This window comes from Quercus suber, unplaced genomic scaffold (assembly GCF_002906115.3).
Source record: "Quercus suber isolate HL8 unplaced genomic scaffold, Cork oak 2.0 scaffold_574, whole genome shotgun sequence".
Lineage (NCBI taxonomy): Eukaryota > Viridiplantae > Streptophyta > Magnoliopsida > Fagales > Fagaceae > Quercus > Quercus suber.
In genome coordinates this window covers 446613-465756 of record NW_027070019.1, presented here as the reverse complement: position 1 = coordinate 465756, position 19144 = coordinate 446613, and the positions used below count along the sequence as shown (strand labels likewise).

The following is a 19144-nucleotide window of genomic DNA, read 5'->3' as shown; positions in this document are numbered from 1 at the left end:
CGCTATTAATGACTTTAGAGATCTTTTGCAAGTGTCATCAGCAAAGGTTGACGGTGGTGGACCGGTATTGGTGGATGGTAGGGATGTGTTGTGTTTTCTCTTTTATTTTTTTTATTTAATTTAGGAAACTTAAATAAGAAAAAGAAGAAAATTAGCATTTAATTAAATGGATAAACATGTGATAAGTTTTTATTTGTGAAGTATAAAATGAAACAAAAAGTGTAAGACAGAAAATTTAGACCCGTTTTACAAACCCAATGCACCATTTTTTTCAAACTCAAGGCAACATTCATTATATGAAAAAACTAGTAGTTTCCAACAAAAAACATGCTAGGTTGCTAACTCTGCACTCAGGAAATAAATAGAGAGAGAGAGATACAAAAGTAACAAAACTTTGGACTCAAAAAAAAATTCCTATAAAAAGAATTTTTTTTTTCTTTTATTCAATTTTAGAAATTGACGCACCAAGACAACAATTAAGCAAAACCCAACAAGGAATAGAAAGCAAAACCAAAAATAGGCAGAAGAATTCGAAAAGAAATTTCTCAAAAATATTTTTTATGAATAACTTCTATAGAGCATTTAAAAAATTATACTATTTATTTTTTTAATAATACACCATAATTCTCCTAATAAATTGGAATAATAAATATATAACCACTCTAAAGAATTAAATCCGATAGTAAATAGAAACAAAGTAACAAACAAGGCCGCATGATAATAAAACCCTAGAAGCGAAAAAAAAAAACCCTAAAACTAAAAACCGTCCTTGTCCTCCATGGATGCCTTGGAGTTGGATAGCAAGATAATTCAGGAAGGCCATGATGGCACTAGGCTTGCCGAGGTTTGTCACGTTGACAACCTCATAGAAGAAGTGTTGGTTGAAATACTCTGTAGGCTTTCTTTGAAGCGTGTTCATCAATGCAAGTGCGTGTCCAAGTATTGGCAATCTTTGATTTCCAGTCCTGATTTCATCAACTGGTACGTAAACTATAAACCACACAACTCGCTCCCACACTTCTCTTTGATTTCACAAAGCAAACGGCCCAAGAAAGATGGTTGGCTTCATCGCATTAAATATTACAAAGAACATCGTCGTGACATTCTTGTTATTTCCGTGGAAAAAGTATTCAAATCCAGAGGTTTCTCTTTCAAGTTCCTTCCTGTACAACCTGTTTGTTTATTGGGGTTTTGTAATGGGTTAGTTTTATGCTCAAATGGTGATAAGAACATGTTCTTCGTATGTAATCCTCAAACAATGCAATGGGTTCAACTTCCTCGTCTTTGCCCTTGGTACAAGGCTGAGAGTGATGAAACCCTTGTAGGGTTTATGTCTGATTATTACTATGACAGAGAGGGAGCCCAATTCGGAAGTAATACTTGGTGCACGGTTGTGTTTATTAACAAACATGAATTGGATTATAGTAATCTAATAAATGTTAATATATTTTCATCAGAGACAGGGCAATGGTTTAAGAAAGTCGTGTCGTGCCAACGTTTTTTTACTTTTGATTTTAACCGTTGTTCTTCTTCTTCCACAATATGCAATGGAATTCAGCATTGGTTAGACCCTAGGTATGGCTTTATTTCATATGATCTGTGCAATAATGCTGATTGCTTTGGTTTCATTCATCTGCCTAATGAAAAGCACTTTGACATGGAATGTGATCCTAGCTTTGGAGTGTGTCAAGGGTGTCTAATGGTATCTGTGTATGAGGAAGTTGATATTTTGAGGGTTTGGACACTTAGGGATTATTACGAAGGTGAATGGCAATTGGAGCACAGGATTGATAATCTTAGTGATCTTGTTGATCTGCCAGCACAAGTGTTCGAACATGGATTTGAATTTGAAGTAACTTTCAGTCCAGTTGATGATAATGAATGGTATTTATCGATTTTCAACACCAAATACAAGACAGACTCGGCCATATCCTCTTACAAAATCAAGAATGAGAACTTTGAACTGTTTTGGCGGTCACGTTGGGGGTCAGGCAATCAATTGGATAGGGTGTTCCCATTCGTGCTGCCATGCTGGCCAACACCAATTCCTAAATTCAAGCCATACCTAAACCTCCTACTAGATGAATTGCATGATCTTGGAGAAATTATACAGTCCTCTGGTGGACCACGTTACTTGTTCACTATTCCACTAAAAAAATCTCACTTGTTTAAAATTGCTAAGTCAGTAATCAATTTTTGTTTAGAAAAAAAAAAAATTAAGTCAGCAATTTTAAACTTGTGAGAATCTTTAAGTAGAATGGTGGATCACGTCACTTGTCCAATTAGGACCTTATAATTTCTCGTGATCTTGGTCTATAATCTGTTGAGACTATTGGCAATGATGATACAATTAGTTATTTCAAGTGCCATAATTTGTTTAGCTATCTTGCTCCATCGTGTGTACTTAATTTTCTAAATTTATTCATTATATATATATATATATATAACTACTTGGGCAGTACAAACTGAATTTTTGTATTGCTGCCTTTATCCATGTTCATTGCTTTCTTTTCATCATGCCCCATAACAGTTACATCACATGTATTTCTTTCGCGCTGTTGAGAAAAGAGATGAATGAACTCTAAGCTTTTGTGCTTTAGCCAACAATTTTAGATTACTTTGTAGAAAATTCTTTTTTGAGAAAGGATATGTAGAAAATTCAATAGCCAATTTTATGCTTGCAAACCTTTTAGTAGCTACTAGCTATTGCATATGGGTAATATCCAACCTGTTGTTACTTATCAAAAATATCCCGCCTGTTATTATTGTAACTGGGTGGGTCATACTTTGTGCACCATTACATGTTCTCCATGGTTATCCACTTAGAATCAGTTATCAAAATTTTCTACCAGCAACAAAAGCCTCGCTAACCCAAAATATCAAAAATGGAGTAAGACAAAATAATAGTAAATATATAACTTCAGTAAAAGTAGTAAAAATTATTGGACCTTATATATGTGACTGGTCTCGACTAGTTTGTTAAGGATTCATAGCCGAACTCAAAACTATTGAACTAAAGTTTATTTGTTGTTGTTGCAAAAGCCTCTTATCCCAATACATCAGCCAATAGTGATTGCATTTGCAGGGTTGTGAAGATAATTAGTAGTTAGTTAGTGGATATGTGACCAAAGGAGCATATCTAATGATATAATAATGTTTTCTTTTCATAATATAATTCAGCAAACTAAACTATTTCCATGTTTTGTTGTATTCTAAGGGTGATAGCAGGATAAGGTGAAGACTTACGCCTGCGCAGAGGACTTTTTGCTGTAGGTAAAATGACTAGTTGTTTGACATATGTGAGACTATGTGTTGGTTTAGCCAGTGGTAACTATTTTAGGTTTGTTGCAATCAAACTTAATGTTAGGTGGTGTGAAATTTTTCATTACATTCGTGAAATGTATTACTATATATCTTCCTCTCACATAAGAGTGTGGTTTCTATAGACTCGTAAGTTTGTATATTAATTCTACTTTTATATGAGAGGGAAATATAGCACACTAAGTGTATACATAGTTATTTCTCCATCACTAATAAAGGGGGAGAGGGTTCAATTTTAAAGTTTCATGCATGCTAAATAATCTAAGCAATAGGCACCACAAGGAGAAACAAGCATTCCATTTAGTACGATGATTTCCATGACTAAGAAGAGAAAATTACAACTGCTTCAGAAATATACTCATTTCCCACCAATTTGGTGAGAGCTTGCTTGAGGGGAAAACATTCCATCAGAGACAATGTGACAAAAAATCCTATACTTTGAGACAAACACAATAAAAGACAACTAAATATCCAAAGAAAATTCAGAACCCCTAAACAAAATAAAAACCATTCCATCAGCATGCATTCAGTGACATGAAGTTGCTAAAAATTTCTCTTTGCCGAGGAAATAAGCTTAAATTTTTCTTCAACTTCAACCTGCTGGCGAATGTCAATTTTTGATGCCCGGTCTAGATGGAATTTTAACACAGCTTGTTTGTAAGCTGTTTGCACTTGAAATTAAGAAATAATTAATATTAAAGAACAGGAAAAGTTTTATGTAATAAGTTGTAGCTGTGGCATATATAATGAGAATTAAACCAAACTCAAACCCATACAATTCAAATATGACAAAATTTTATTTATTTATTTATTTATCTAAAAAATAGGGGTTTGTTAGGTTACGCTAGCCCCCGGGCAGGGCATTAGAGTTGGACAGGTTTAGCCAACTCGTGTGGATGCCCACCAACGAACTCCTACTAGCAGCAAGACTGGAACCTAGGTGAATTAGAGGAAGCGTTTGACCCTTACCAACTGAGCCAAGTCCCCATTGACAAATGCGCCAACTTCCTATACAAGTGTTGTAGTCATTTTTGTTCTATTGGTGTAGAAAAATGCATAGACTCCTATGATACTAACAGTGGATTCTAGTTCAATTATTTTTTGCAACATAAAAGTGTACTATCAATTTTGCTACTAAAGATTTACAAACTAACATAATAATAAACGTGATTGGTGACCACGTCAACAACATAATCAATAAGTTTCTTAATTATTATTGTTATTATTATTTTTGTGTATTTAAAAGTTGACACATCAATTTAGAATGTTTAGTTAGTAAAATTTTACTACCCCTTAGAAGGTTCCATTAAATATGTGATTCCATTAACTTGTATGCATTGCAAGACTTCAGCTTGCATATTTACCTATGCCTTTTTTTTGCTGGAAAATCAAGCATATTTACATTAGCCTTTTTGTATGTGTATATATATTTCCAAACTAACCTCATGTGGCAGGGGATCAGAATCACCTCCAACTTCGATTCCTAAGCCCCGAAGCAATGTGGCCATATCCGAGGTTTCCAATTTATCAAGCTCCTTCCTTATTTCAACACGACGTTGCTCTTTCAAGTTCATATTTTCCTCATCCTTGATTTGCCATCATTTAGCAGACGGGGGAAAAACATAGTAGTTAGTAAACGAGCAATGTTGGAAACTTTAAGTCATGTCTTGCTAAAGTTTGAGAAGGAAATATATAAACAACTGGCAAATACAGCACAAAGACACAAAATTGGATTTAAGAGCTAAACCAAAGATGACTATGGGAAAGTAGCCTTGCAAAATGAAGATACAATTGTTAAAATATATTATCACTATCTTCATGCCTTGCATGTCTAGATTCAATATTCTGATATTTTTTTTTTTTTTTTGAGAATCATTCAATATTCTAATACGATTGTGTTAGCATGAGTACTACACCTTGTATTACACCTATACTTCGTATTGTCCTTCCATACCATTAGACCTAGGTTTTTGAGCTTATATAAAGTCCCCTATGTACAATTTAGATGTGTTAATATTTAATCTGAACCTTCTTTTGGGTCTTTCTCACTTCCTCCACACGTTGCTTTTGCCTCCTTTGCATGTCCACCAAATGCCTTTCATCTCTTTTTCTCCTACGTAGCCTCTTTGCCTCTTCTGCCTGTAAAAGAAAAAACTTTTTCAGTCCCAGACAAAGGAAATTAATTATTAAGAGCATTTAATGAAATCCATTCATATCAACATTTAGTATATTAATTAACATATTTCCAATGCAGAGAGAAAAGGAGGGAAGAACACTTCTGAAAGTGTAAGGTTTAAGTTGGAATCACACTATATATATATATATATATAGAGTTTAAAATGTAATATGACACAATTTTGTATCTTTAGTATGTTTGGGAGACTGATACATTGTTGGTCCACTTTATAACAGCTTAAGCCTTTGGGACTGCTTTCCAATTACTGAAAGACAGAAAGCAAATCATAACCATGCTTCTGAATTATACCTGAATTTGTAACTGTCGCAGCCTGGATGCCCATTCTTCTTCTATTGCTCTCTTGTATTCATCAGTCTCCTTGTGCTTTTCTTGTTCACTAATAAAATCTCTTTGAATTGAGGGAGTAAAATCCTTGATTTGGCATCATTAACCGGTGGAAAAAAAAAATTGAGTAATAATGGAAACTTGTAAGTCATGTCTTGCTAAACTTTTGAAGGAAATATATAAACAACAAATACAACACAGACAAAATATGAGGCAGAGTTAATCAAAGATGACTAAGGTAAAGTTGCCTTGCAACATGAAGATACATATGTTAGGACATATTATGATCCAAAGGCTCAAATCCATTGTCCTATCTAGCCAAATTCAATGTTCTCTTACCACTGTACTAGCATGCGCATACTATATCTATCTTTCGTATTGTATTTCGGTACTATAATAGCTAGGCCTTAAAGCCTGTATTAAAGACCTTGTGCAATTTAGACATGTAACACAATTATTGCATTCAGTTCTTACAATAATACATATAGAAGAAAGAGTATTATATAAACCTTCTTTTGGGTCTCTCTCACTTCTTCCGTGCATTGCTTTTGCCTTCTCTGCAAGTCCGACAAATACCTTTCATCTCTTCTTCTCTTACGCAGCCTCTGTGCCTCTTCTGCCTGTATAAGAACAGATGTATAAAAGTCCAAAAAAAAATTTGTTTATAAAGTACATTTAACGAAATCGGTTCTTATCAACATTAAGCCTATTAAGTATTAACATTTTTCCAATGCGTAGCAAAAAATTTGAAACTTCTGAAAGTGTGAGTTTCAGCTTAAAATTGCCCTATAACTAGAGTTTAAAATGTGATGTAACCACAATTTTTTTATCTTTAGTGTGTTTGTGAGCTTCATACATTGTTGGTCCACTTCCTAATAACAGCTTAAGCTTGATACAATGAATCTGAATGTGCAGATCAAGCAATCCAAGATAACAGTAAACAACAGCTGCTTGTAGAGAGGTAAGTGAAGGAAGATACAGCCACTAACTGAAATTGCTGCTCACATCATATAAAATGATTAGATGTTATCCTGGATCATAGGTTTTAAATTTATACATATTTGATAGAAATTTTCTACAAAACCAGTTGAGGATACCGAAAGAATACCTCGGGAAATAGTTTTCAATCATGCAACTACATGGAAAAGGATCATCTCCATTCAAATGGATCAATTTTATAGTAAGGGTATTTAAAATTTTAAATGATGTGGCACCATGTATCTCTGTTAGATACAAGAAATTATATCATCTTAAATTGAATTTATGTAGAAGAAAACCTGAATTTGTAACTGTTGCTGCCTTGATGCCCGTTCTTCTTCCATTGCTCGCTTGTATTCATCAGTCTCCTTGATCATTTCTCGTTCGCTAATTAAAATTCTTTGACCCATTGGATTAACATCCCCATCTTCATCAGCAACTAATGGATCAAATCAATCATCATGTGTCTCCTTTTCTTCCACAAAATGTGTTTCATTACACCTACTGTTGCATAGAGATGTTTGTTCAGAAAATGCTTTTTCCTTGGTTGTATCTAACTTGCCTTCCAAAGGAGAGTTGCAAAAGGAAGATTCTTCAGGAACAAGCACATCGTTGTCTTTGTCTTGGTCACTAGGATGAGCTACACTACCATGGTTAGATGATCCGGAATTTGACACAACCCTACCCTTCTCATTACAAGAATTGTAACTTCGTGCCTGATGAAACTCATCATCTTTGTTCCTCAACACATCTCCTCCATCAAAATTAGTACGTACCAAGTTAAACTTGCTATTAAAATTAACCTGTGAACTTTGGGAACTATATTCTTCAATGCAAATACCAATAACCTCTTCTTTATTGCCAAGTGTTTCATCAACTTCAAGACCAGCACATGTTTCACCTTCTTGAAGATCTATAGAAGTTGGTATAAAATCCCTCTGTGGACTTTGATTTTCTGTGCAAAAATCATTGCCACCACCATGAACATGGTTGGAATTCTGCCTCTCAAAGCTGAGAGCCATAAGGTTATTGCTTTTTACTGCTCTCTGTGTTTCTTAGGACGAAAATATTTGAGAATAGTCAACACTCCATACAATGGAAGTGTGGCTATATTTCCTTATATAACAACAGGTTTACATCATATATATAAAGCAATTTGTACAAGGAAAGATTCTAGAGTAAATGCAGAATATATTCCTAAAGAAATTGTAGAGAACAAAGTCAGCCCTTGGGCTTGATATTTGGATTTGGGAGGCAATCTGTCATGCTTTATCTTTGGTAAATCAGCTCCTTGATTTAAGGACTGAGGCTGAGAATTTGGCTTGTTTTTGTTACCATATTGGAATTGAGGCTGCAACCCTTTATGATCCAAATGTTGCTGTTTTTGTTAATATAATTTTCTGCTCTGATAGATGCAACAGAAAGCTCATATAAAGAGCACTCTTGGAACTTAGAAAGTCATGTTGTAGTTAATGTTATCCCTGGTTGGCATAAAAGAGAATCCTGGTCAATGTCATGTGTGTGTTTTCCAAGTCTTGATCACTGTAACTAGGATAAGAGCATACAAAAAGTTAAGGAACGTGAATAACCAAAAGACATATAATTGCATTTAATAGTCCATTAAAAAACATGTTCGCTTGTCATAATTTAACAAGACAAGCAAGCACAGGAACGAAAAGAAGGAAGCAATGAATGAGTGTAGGAAGTAAACTTGATCCAACAATTTAAACCTTTTTCAAAGAAAATAGATGCTCCCTCGTTCTCGGCTAAAATTTTGCATATATGTATATTATTAATACCACCAGCACAAACTACTTTACAATATTTTTACAAATTATTGATGTGACAAATTTTACTGTTCTCATCTGGGCTTACTACTAATATTATTATTTTACTTGCCAATAATCATCCATTACATCAGCAATTTGTAAAAAAGTTTGTAAAATAGTTTGTGCCTTTAGCATTTTCCTACTATTAATGTAAAAATACAAGTGTAAATGGATTTGAATTTTTCTAGTCTAAAGGATACACAGTTGTTGTTGTTGGCTATTTATTAATATAGGAAATATTCCACATACAGATAAGAGAGTTTGAATTTACCAAATGAAAGGTATTTGAATTACAAATGATTCTAAATCAAATGGCTAATGCTATCATTTATCTTACCTCCAACTGTAGGACTCTTTTGTAATTCGAATTTCTAAGATATCACCATATCACAACCAGCATGAGTTTGTTTTTCAGTTGAATAACAATTCTTATCCATAACAATTAATTAGTATTAATTTTACTTTATAAGAAAATCTAAAATTATATCACTAATAATCTATCTATACTATTAATAACAAGATTCTTTGTTTGGGTAGGATTCTCTGTTTGGGTTTCATCATTTTGCATACTAAAATAACCTTACACAAATTCTTGAACTCTAAAAAATAACCCTATTTTTTAGTTAAATAATTTTAAATTTAAAAACATAAACCGGTTAAAAGAGTAATTTATTAGTTTTTAAAAAGTTCCTACGTTTTAGGCTTTCAAACTTTTATCCACTCTCACATACAAAAATATCCTAAAAATTATGACACTTTCTCTATCTCACTTTTAAACATTATTTTACTAGACCCAAAATAAAAAATAAAAAAAAAGAAAACATTATTTTACTAGACCCAAAATTAAAAAAAAAAAAAAAAAAAAAGCCTCATCTCAATTTTAAACATTATTTCACTAAACCTAAAATAAAAAATAAAAAAGATCTTCATTACATGCGCAGATGAGTGATGCTAACTTAAATTAATTAGACATTCATAAATTACTATACGCAAATACAGTTTTTGTAGCACATGATCATATTGAGCTATAAAGTACTCAAATTGTATATTGAAATGTGTTTACAATATAATTTTAACTATTGTACTTACTATCTTCTCAAAAACTATTGTACTTACTACTTATTATCAAATTTTAACTATTGAAATGTGTTTACACCCTACCCAATCCATGACCCACTCGATCCTGTTAATTGACCCATCAACACAACCCATCTCATTCTGTTTACTTATGCTAAATTACATCATATTTCTCTCCAAAAAAAAAAAAAAAAAATTACATCATATTAAGATTTATTATATACAACTCTATCAATAATTTTTTATGCATTATTCATATAATAATTCTTTTCAATGCTTTTAGATTAACAAAAACATATCATCTATATATGTAATCTTGACATTAAAACTTGATTATGTAATGCAGATTTGATAATCAAGCATTTTGTAGCGTCGAGTGTTGTAAGTTGTAATAAACAGATTTCCATTGACAGGATGAAATCAATAGAAGCCAATTTATCCTGGCTAGATCTTTGTGGCGAGGCAAACCAATTCATGTTGTTTGGTGTTTATCTAGAAAATTATTCATAGATTGGCAGTGTTTTAGAACTTAACAATAAGTGATTTTTTTTTTCTTTTGAGAAAAAACAATAATCGATGCTAATTTTTCTATTTTAAGAAAAATAAAATAAATAAATAAATAAATAGATGGTTTTGAAATGAGAAATTGACCGAATTGGACCAAATTAAATCTTTATGGACTGAAGTGGACCGAATAGACTGAATTGGACCGAAATGGACCAAAATGGATTGAAATGTTATGCCGATATGGCTTAGCTAGAGCTTAGTAACAATAAATTTTAGTTTCAGCTTTTAAATATTATATAGATTTGATGGAACAAACTCAACTCAACTACTAGTTTTGGTTGCAATATGAGGGTCATGGAGAATGGTTTGAGTGTCCATTTAGCATTGAATTATAAGTTGGTTTCTTTTTTCTTATAACTTTTATGTACAACTTTTTAAAACCTAGATTTTTTTTTTCTTACATTTTCTCACTTTTTCAAAATACAGGTGCACACTTTCAGCAAAAAGCGAAATAAGTTATTCCTAAACGAACATTGAGCATCCTAATTCCTAAGGGCTAAGGGCGCATGTTTAGTTACTACAACAACTTAGCTAGTTGGCCACATTCAATTACTAGCTGCAAAATAAACATTAAAAAAAAAAAATACTTTGCCAATAATTCATTGCTTTACACACATAAATTCATTGTAATTACTTATTCCCTTCGTCCCAAATTGTTAATCCTCAATTCCATTTTAAGATGTCCCAAAATCTGCTTTGAAAAATCAATAAATAAATTTCATAACTTATCTTTTACTTTATTTATAAATTGAATACCCTTAGGCCTTATTTCACTGGAGTTTTTTTCAGCAAAAAGCTAAATAAGTTGTTCCTAAACGAACATTGAGTGTCCTAATTCCTAGGGGCTAAGGGCACATGTTTAGTTACTACAACTTAGCTAGTTGGGCACATTCAAATATTAGCTGCAAAATAAACATTAAAAAAAAAATACTTTGCCAATAATTCATTGCTTTACACAGATAAATTCATTGTAATTACTTATTCCCTCCATCTCAAATTGTTAATCCTCTATTCCATTTTGGGATGTCTCAAAATTCTCTTTGAAAAATCAATAAATAAATTTCATAACTTACCTTTTACTTTATTTATAAATTGAAGACCCTTAGGCCTTATTTCGCTGGAGTTTTAAGTAAATGAAGTTAATTTTGGAAACTTGTAGTCAACCTATTAAATGATATTTTCTTAAAATTTTGGGGTTTCTACTTTGTAATACTTTTCTTAATATTTGTCATTTTAAAAAAAAGATTTTGTTCATGGATGCTCACACTATTATGGGGAGTAGAGAGAGCTGCGACAATTCCAGATTTTTGAGTTTGAAAAGACAAAAGTAGTTATTTTGATTCATGTTGCTTTCTCCCAATTGTCACTTACGTTACGGTCTCACCATTCTTTAGTAGCCGTTATCTTCTATTGCCTCCATTTGATCTTAGTTGTTGTAATTTTGTTGTTCAATTGTACCATTCTTTAGGGCTTATTTTTTTTTTTTTTTTTTTGGCTAAACCCATTCTTTAGTATTTGTTGTATAGCAGAAGTTACTCGTTGTAGAACAAACAATGTAATGCTATCACATCATGACATCACAATGAGGAATACATAGGGGAAGAACTTGTGTCCAATGGCCAGTTTCACTGGATACCCACTGGACACATTAGGATGTGAACACATGTCCAGTGAAACTGGCCACTAAACACAAGTTGTGTCCATTACACAAAAGTTCAAATAAGTATATTCTTACTTCTTGGCCTTTATCTTGATATCTTGTCCTTTAATCTAGTTAAATTCTTTTGTCTATGCGGCTTGGACTTTCTTTATAGCTACAAAGATTTAAGAACACTAGAAATAGTGATTCACTTCCACGTATGATAACCAACATTGTAAACCTCAGCCATTTTCTAGACTGAATATAAAATTACAACTTACTAAACCCTTTCACTTTCAATCCTCATGAATTTGTATCAACACCAAGTCCATGCCCATCATTTACTACACAGCATTGTGCTAATTGGATTGGTCATTGAACTGGTAACTTTTTTGTAAACATCTACCACCTTCAAGCCTGCAGTGCAGCCTGCGTGTTTAAAGTCTCCCAAGTTCTTTCAGCCCTTCCAATTTGATGTAAACAACAAATCATGCACTCAAATCTACGATGGGATTGTGGTCATTGTATCAATGATCATTGCATTCATATTTTACTACATTGCTATATTTGGATTGTGTGCTTACAAACACTTATTACATCCACCTACAACAGGCGAGCCAGTTAAGGAGAAGACCTTTGATTCTTTGAGAATGAATCCCTTTTTGGTTTCCACATTCAAGTATAAGAAAGGGACTGAAAACATAGAAGCAGCTTCTGAAACTGAATGTGTGGTGTGCTTGACTAGCTTTGAAGATTATGAACACGTGAGTCAACTTCCACAATGCAAGCAATCTTTCCATGCACCTTGCATTGACATGTGGCTCTATTCTCATTCCGACTGCCTGCTCTGCCGCACTCTCATTGACAGACTGAGTAGTCAAAATGGGGCAATGAAATCAAAACAGAACTTCCCAGATGTCACGTTACCATTACCATCTAAACCTCATTTTTCTCCTCGTTTCTTTTCTATCGTTTACTTCCAATTTTTTTCTCATGTCTATTATAACATAAAAACCTTTTTTTTTTTTTTCTTTTTTTTTTTTCTTTTTACACACCACTTTTCAAAAATATCCACACTAGATTATCTATTCTACATTCTACTTTATTTAAATAATCATTTTTTATACCTTTTTTTTTTGTCCCTATTTTTTTCTGATACTTTCCTTTGTTTTCTAAGCAAAAAAACAACTCAACACAAAATCACAATCAATCCAAACCCACAAATCAACCCCCAAATACAACTATCTCCTCTTTCCTCTCGACATCAATATCAACTCTTTACCCAGTATCCAACCCACCCACCAAAACCACTCACGACAAACCAAACGACACCAACCACAGCAAGATGAGATCTGCATCAGCATTATAACGACAAAATTGAGTCTTAAAAAGCCTTAATTGATCAAAACCATCTCCTCTTCCTCTCACCTAAATTTCAACCAAATACAACCTTTACCTATCAAATTAACCAAAACCCATTACCCCATTTGAACTATACCCTATATATCAAACACCCATAAAAAAGATCAAATAAGATCAAATTTTGAATCATACCATTTCTCTACAACCCCTTGGGCTCCCACCTAAGCCACCACAACATCCTCACATCTCTCCAACTTCTTCTTCTTCTTCTCAATTTGCGCCTCTGCACTTGACAAGGATGTCAATGACGACAAACTCCATGTTGGGAGAGGAAGGGGGGTGAGCCACAGAGCTTTTGAGGACTAAACCACTAAGTTGGAACTTGGATTTGGATGGGTTTGAGGTGTATTAGTTGATAGCATCAGCTATGATAACGTAGAGAGAGAGAGAGAGAGAGAGAGAGAGAGAGAGAGAGAGAGAGAGACCGATGAGAGCATGAGAGGTGAGAGAAAGAATGTATAAAAAATTAAAATGCACATCTACAGCACCCATGCATATTCCTATGGTTATTGTAGCAACGTATGCATTTTACACAATTTTGCATAAGCTAATGTAGGTGATTTTGGGATTTGATTGGGCAAAATTTTGCCCTTAAGCTATTTTAGCTTGACTAATGTGAGTGCTCTAATGTAATATTCCTATACCAGAGATGTAAAGCATTAAATGGAAATTTCATCATAAGCAAAATAGATATTTAATTAAGAGGGGAAAAGCCCAGAAAACACCATGATGTGATATGTACTTCAAACATTGATTCAATGTTACAAAGCTGATTATTAACATCTTTCCTAAGTGAAGCTTCTTCTTACCTACCCCAGATTTACATTTTTCTCAAATTATCCAACCTCGCCTGTAAATCATTATCAATCCCAGTGTCTTCATTTCCCAATGATTCAGCTTGGGCAACCCTGTTCTTTGCAGCTGGTGCAGCGACAGAAGATGAGGGTGCATTCATAAGCTGCATATTAAACAAACATAGTTATTAGTATTATTGTTCTCAATCTAGATTTTCCCAGGCTGACAATCTAATTAAACCAAGGAAATTTTTGTCTCATTTTGGATAAGCTAAATATTGTTTCACATGAAAGAGACACTAAGCAATGGACATACCTCTGAATTGACGTCAATTCCAATCTCGTCAAGCACTTGATTCACGAGCTCTTCTGTTTCTTCCTCTTCTTCATCCCCTTCCAAAGCATCATCAATGGCATCTCCCATCACCTCAGTCGTCAGTTCCATCTTTTCATTCTGCCTCTCAAACTCTAGCATTATCTTCTGCAGTGAGGGCAGGTTCATTTGCCTATTCATCTGACCCATTGCCTTGGTTACACCTTTCATGGCCTCTCCCATCGATTGAGTTGATTTAAGAGTCTGCAATCAATCTTTTAACATTATAATAGCTTCAAAATCTCTATAATACAGAATAGCTTAGTATGTGATAGGGATGGCAATGAGGGGTGGGATCAGATTATGGGTACCCTGCCCCCTCTTCAGGGCACAGAAAACTCATGCAGGGCTTGTCAGATGTAGGGTAGTTTGGAGGTATTTTGTCACACCAATGAGATGGCTTTGACATTGATGAGATAGAGATAAAAGAGAAACGGTAGGGGTGGCCAAAAGAGAGAGAGAGAGGAACAAGTGTTTTGGGGCATGGTAATAAAATATGAATAAAAAGAGTATACGCCAGAATCCATGAAACAGATCAAAGACACCCAAACAAACCTCCATCCCCCCAAATATTTTTTGGTTCCCCAATCAACTAGAAGCAAACTAAAATCTGAATGTTCCTCAAATCACCCAAAAAATGTCTCGAAAAATGTTAAAGCCTTCTGTAGATGCAATATAATATAACCCTAAGTCTCTAAGATACTATCATCTGTAGTTCTCTAACAAAACAAGATCTGAACGAAGTTCTCCAACCAAAATGCTGATTTTTCTTCATATCTTGAAATTATTCAACCACACAGTTAATGCTATTACAAAGTAAGTTCTTTGCAGGGAAGATGCTGCAAAATTTTGGTATCTAGGCTAAATGTGCACACCGATTCAACCCAAATTATGCAAATGCATCAATGATAAAGCACATAAACCTTTACAACAAAAATGATATATTACTGATCCAAGAATGAGTGATGCACTCCATTTCCAAAACATTTATAATATGAGGGATGGAGCAAAAATATATGTGATTTACATAGACATGAATTGCATACACATTAAATTTTATATATATATATATATATAAATATTTTTTTTTTAAAACACCCTATCACAGTATGCTTTACTTCCCATCTGAAATGCAAACATGTAAGGATGTAGGTAACAACTTCTCAGTTATAAAAGAGATGCACAATGAAGAGGGTAAAGATTCAAATTGTACCTGAATTCTCAATGACACGCCCTGGAGTTGTGATTTAAGCTTATAAAACTTTTCCACCTGATGCCGTGTTCTAATAAGGTCTTTAGCCATTACTCTCACAGCCCCCTGAAATAAAGATAATCCAATCTTAGGAAGCGTTTTGGTCATATAAGTACAATTTTCATCCCATTACTGCAACTTTAGTTAGAAAATAAAGCTTGCAAAACACTGAAACCTGTAGCACCAACATGTAAATACATCTTCATATGTCCATGGATTCAATAATAGAACCTAACAGCAGAAATAACAGATCAAACAAAACTGCCTCAGCTCACCTAAATAAATAAAAAAAGTAGTAGCAAAATTACCACTCTTTACACATAACTATTGGCCTGGACAAAAACCAAAACTTTAATTCACATCGCATCACATGCACAAGAGTTCCATGCCAAATAGCAGAAATGGGCACTGAAAATCCTTGATGTGTATCAATACTATGGCAACAGTTTGTGTTCTTCTTGACCTTTCATAAATTTTGAGAGATTTTTTTGTTTTCATAGGTAATTTTGAGAGAGTTTTAATCAACCCACCGACAAAAATCAACACAATAACAAACGAATTGCCAAAACAATTAGGCTTACCATCTGTCCTTGTTTAGCATTTTTCTTTATCTCTACAATCAGCTTTTTCTCTTGTGTCTGTAATCCTTGCCTTTCCCTTTCTATTTCTCGAATAGACTTGTCTATCATCCTCTTATTTTCCCGCAGAAGCTCTGCACACAAGTTCAAACATTTTTCACTTCACAACAAGCCCGAGATTTTCCTCAAAGCCCTAGACGGTTAACTATTACATCAACGACTACACAAATGCCCAAAATTTCCAAGGCATTATCTCACATAATAGAAATTATGTATCTCATGCCCCCTCTCATATATGCATTAGACCCACATTCATGAACCCCACATGTACATGAGAGGACTGTTTCATACACCCTGTCATATATACACATGAAAAGATACCTCTTCATGTAAATAGGTGTGTGCAACATTCTTCCGCATACACATGAGATTTATAGGTGCAGGTCCCAAACATATGTAAGACAGTTGAAAGACACCTGCTACATTAGATAATTTCTTAAAAAATGACCAAAAACACAAAGTAAGGCCTCCACGCAAGTTTTATTTTATATCCTCAACAAATTAGCCACTTCAAACCATGTGACAGTTGTATAACTCTCTCTCTCTCTCTCTCTCTCTCTCTCTCTAACACACACAACAGCAAAGCCTTCATCCCAGATGTATTCTTTTCTGTCATTCCATCCTATTCAAAATCATACTCCATGTCATGTCCTTAAGCGACAAAGTTTTTTTTTTCTTTTTTTCACTACTTCAATTAATGTTATTATATGTTTTCCTGCAATTGTTTTTCCTAGACTTGAATCAACTCACTCTTCCTCCTCGGCACATTAATCGCTCTCCAAATTTCCTCATTCTGAACCTTAACTTTACTTATATCACCAAAAGCACACAATGAGGTGAAAATTCCCTTAATATTCATCATGGGTCCACTTTCTAACCTTTTGAGACAAATGGGTCTAATTTCAAACATGTCCACAACAATCACCCCCAAAAAAAAAAGACCCAATTGATCAACCATATATAAAAATTCATAATCTAACAGAAACAGCCATTAAAATTCTATATTCAGATCAAATTGCTTGAATTTACTAATTCAATTGCATGGTACTGAAACTAAATTGGAAACAACTAAAACCCTAGCTATATGTTTCCTGGGTGAGAATTTAAAGGTTTATTTTTATCTGATTTGGCTCAAAAAAAGTGAAAACTCATAGAAAGAAAAACGAAAGAAAGAAATTAAGAGTAAGAGGATTTATATATATATACCAGCAGGGGTTTTTCGGTTGCCAAAGAGGAAGCTCATGTTTCCCGGTTGATGCTAAAATGCGCCGAAGGTGTACGATACTCTCCCTCTCTCTCTTTCTTGCTTTCTTTCCTCGCTCTGATTTATGTCGGTTGCTTTAGGAAGTTAGTAGTTACTTGGCCTGATAAGCAAACATCTCTTTTATTATTATTATTATTATTATTATTGTAATTATTAATATCAACAAAGTTTAGTTATAACCTTACTCAATATTATTTTATTGAAGGTAAATTTTGATAAATTCATTATTAGATTACATATTCTTCTCCTTCTCAAAAAAAAAGATTATATTTTTTTTATTCTCCATGCTTACAAAATTTCTAGAAAATTAAAAATCAATAACTATGTCATAAATGAATTGTTTAAATTACAAGTTTTTATAGTTTAAAATTATGCTTCAAATATAATCTTATAGATCATATAATAAATAATATCTGATTGTCACAAAATTTGATATACTATATATGTATTAAGAGCGTAAAAAACTTGTAATCTAATAGTTAAATTTTATATGTAGTAATGTCAATAATATTGAGTAAAGTTGTTACCTTAGGCTATAACTAATTTTATAACTAAATTTTGTCCTACTACTACTACTACTATTATTATTATTATTATTATTATAGTAATTGTTAATAAAAAAATTTAGAAAAAATTTGACGTGTCTCAAAAAAAAAAAAAATTGACATTACTTTCATAGGAAATATAAACAACCGTCAGAATAATTATTTTCTTTTTTCATTAAAAATTTCTAAAATTATCTCCTAAACCAATACCCCTAAGACATCGTTAACTTTTCCCTTATAATTTTTCAAACTCTGTTTCGAATTAAGATCATCTAAAATGCTACAGTAGCCCCATTATAGAGTTCTTAAAATTATATTTATCAAATTTGAAATTAGTGGGTTGGATTTTGTTATATCATCAAAAATTTAAACAATACAATCTCAAAAAATTTGCGATTTAGTGAACCTAGGGTTGAACACAATTCTATGCAGCATGTGTTTGAAGTGGTTTTTGAGCCACTCCAACATTGTTAAAATCCTAAAAAAGCAAACATCAATGGTGGTTTTCATTGATATAATGGTTGGTTGCTCCAATTTGATCACTAACACACACACACACAAAAATTCACACAACTCAACCATAAAGAGAAAGATAGAAAATAGATCTGAGATCTCAAATGAGAGAGAAAGTAGATAAATATGAGAATCTCCAATCTCATATTGAGCGAAAATTATTAAATACTCCGAGAGTACTGTAAATGCGTATTCCTCCCTCCCACATGAATTGTGGGTCTCACCATAAATTTAATTAATGAGACCCATAATTATGTGAAAGGGGAGAGTACGCATTTATGGTACTCCGAAAGTACCTAATAATTACCCTTGAATTCTCAAATCAGCGAGATCTAAAGATTTGACCTTGCCGATTTAAGCGAGAGCTTGAGGATGTTTATATCCTATTTATCTTATTTATTACTTGTTTAT

The 19144-nt window shown here is 33.3% G+C and overlaps 2 protein-coding genes across 2 annotated transcripts; one reads left to right on the top strand and one right to left on the bottom strand.

Moving 5' to 3' along the window:
- The first annotated feature begins 778 nt into the window (after window positions 1-778).
- LOC112014094 (putative F-box protein At1g30920) lies at window positions 779-2585 on the top strand. The gene is made up of 2 exons (XM_065764648.1): window positions 779-1884; window positions 2531-2585. Exons 1-2 carry the CDS (start codon window positions 779-781, stop codon window positions 2583-2585), a joined length of 1161 nt encoding a protein of 386 aa, XP_065620720.1.
- Window positions 2586-14032: 11447 nt separating this feature from the next.
- Window positions 14033-17772, bottom strand: LOC111998886 (vacuolar protein sorting-associated protein 2 homolog 1). The gene is made up of 5 exons (XM_024031011.2): window positions 17618-17772; window positions 16355-16485; window positions 15735-15839; window positions 14465-14725; window positions 14033-14312 (listed from the first exon to the last, which is right to left on the bottom strand). Exons 1-5 carry the CDS (start codon window positions 17652-17654, stop codon window positions 14175-14177), a joined length of 672 nt encoding a protein of 223 aa, XP_023886779.1. The 5' UTR covers window positions 17655-17772; the 3' UTR covers window positions 14033-14174.
- Window positions 17773-19144: the final 1372 nt, after the last annotated feature.

Excerpts from the sequence above, each read along its gene's own strand:
- LOC112014094 (XM_065764648.1), top strand. The coding sequence starts at position 779 with ATGGATGCCTTGGAGTTGGATAGCAAGATAATTCAGGAAGGCCATGAT. Across the intron at positions 1,885-2,530 it reads CCAGTTGATGATAATGAATG|TTACATCACATGTATTTCTT; the intron begins GTATTTATCGAT and ends GCCCCATAACAG.
- LOC111998886 (XM_024031011.2), bottom strand. The coding sequence starts at position 17,654 with ATGAGCTTCCTCTTTGGCAACCGAAAAACCCCTGCTG. Across the intron at positions 16,486-17,617 it reads CAACCGAAAAACCCCTGCTG|AGCTTCTGCGGGAAAATAAG; the intron begins GTATATATATAT and ends ACTTGTGTGCAG. Across the intron at positions 14,313-14,464 it reads GAATTGACGTCAATTCAGAG|CTTATGAATGCACCCTCATC; the intron begins GTATGTCCATTG and ends TTTAATATGCAG.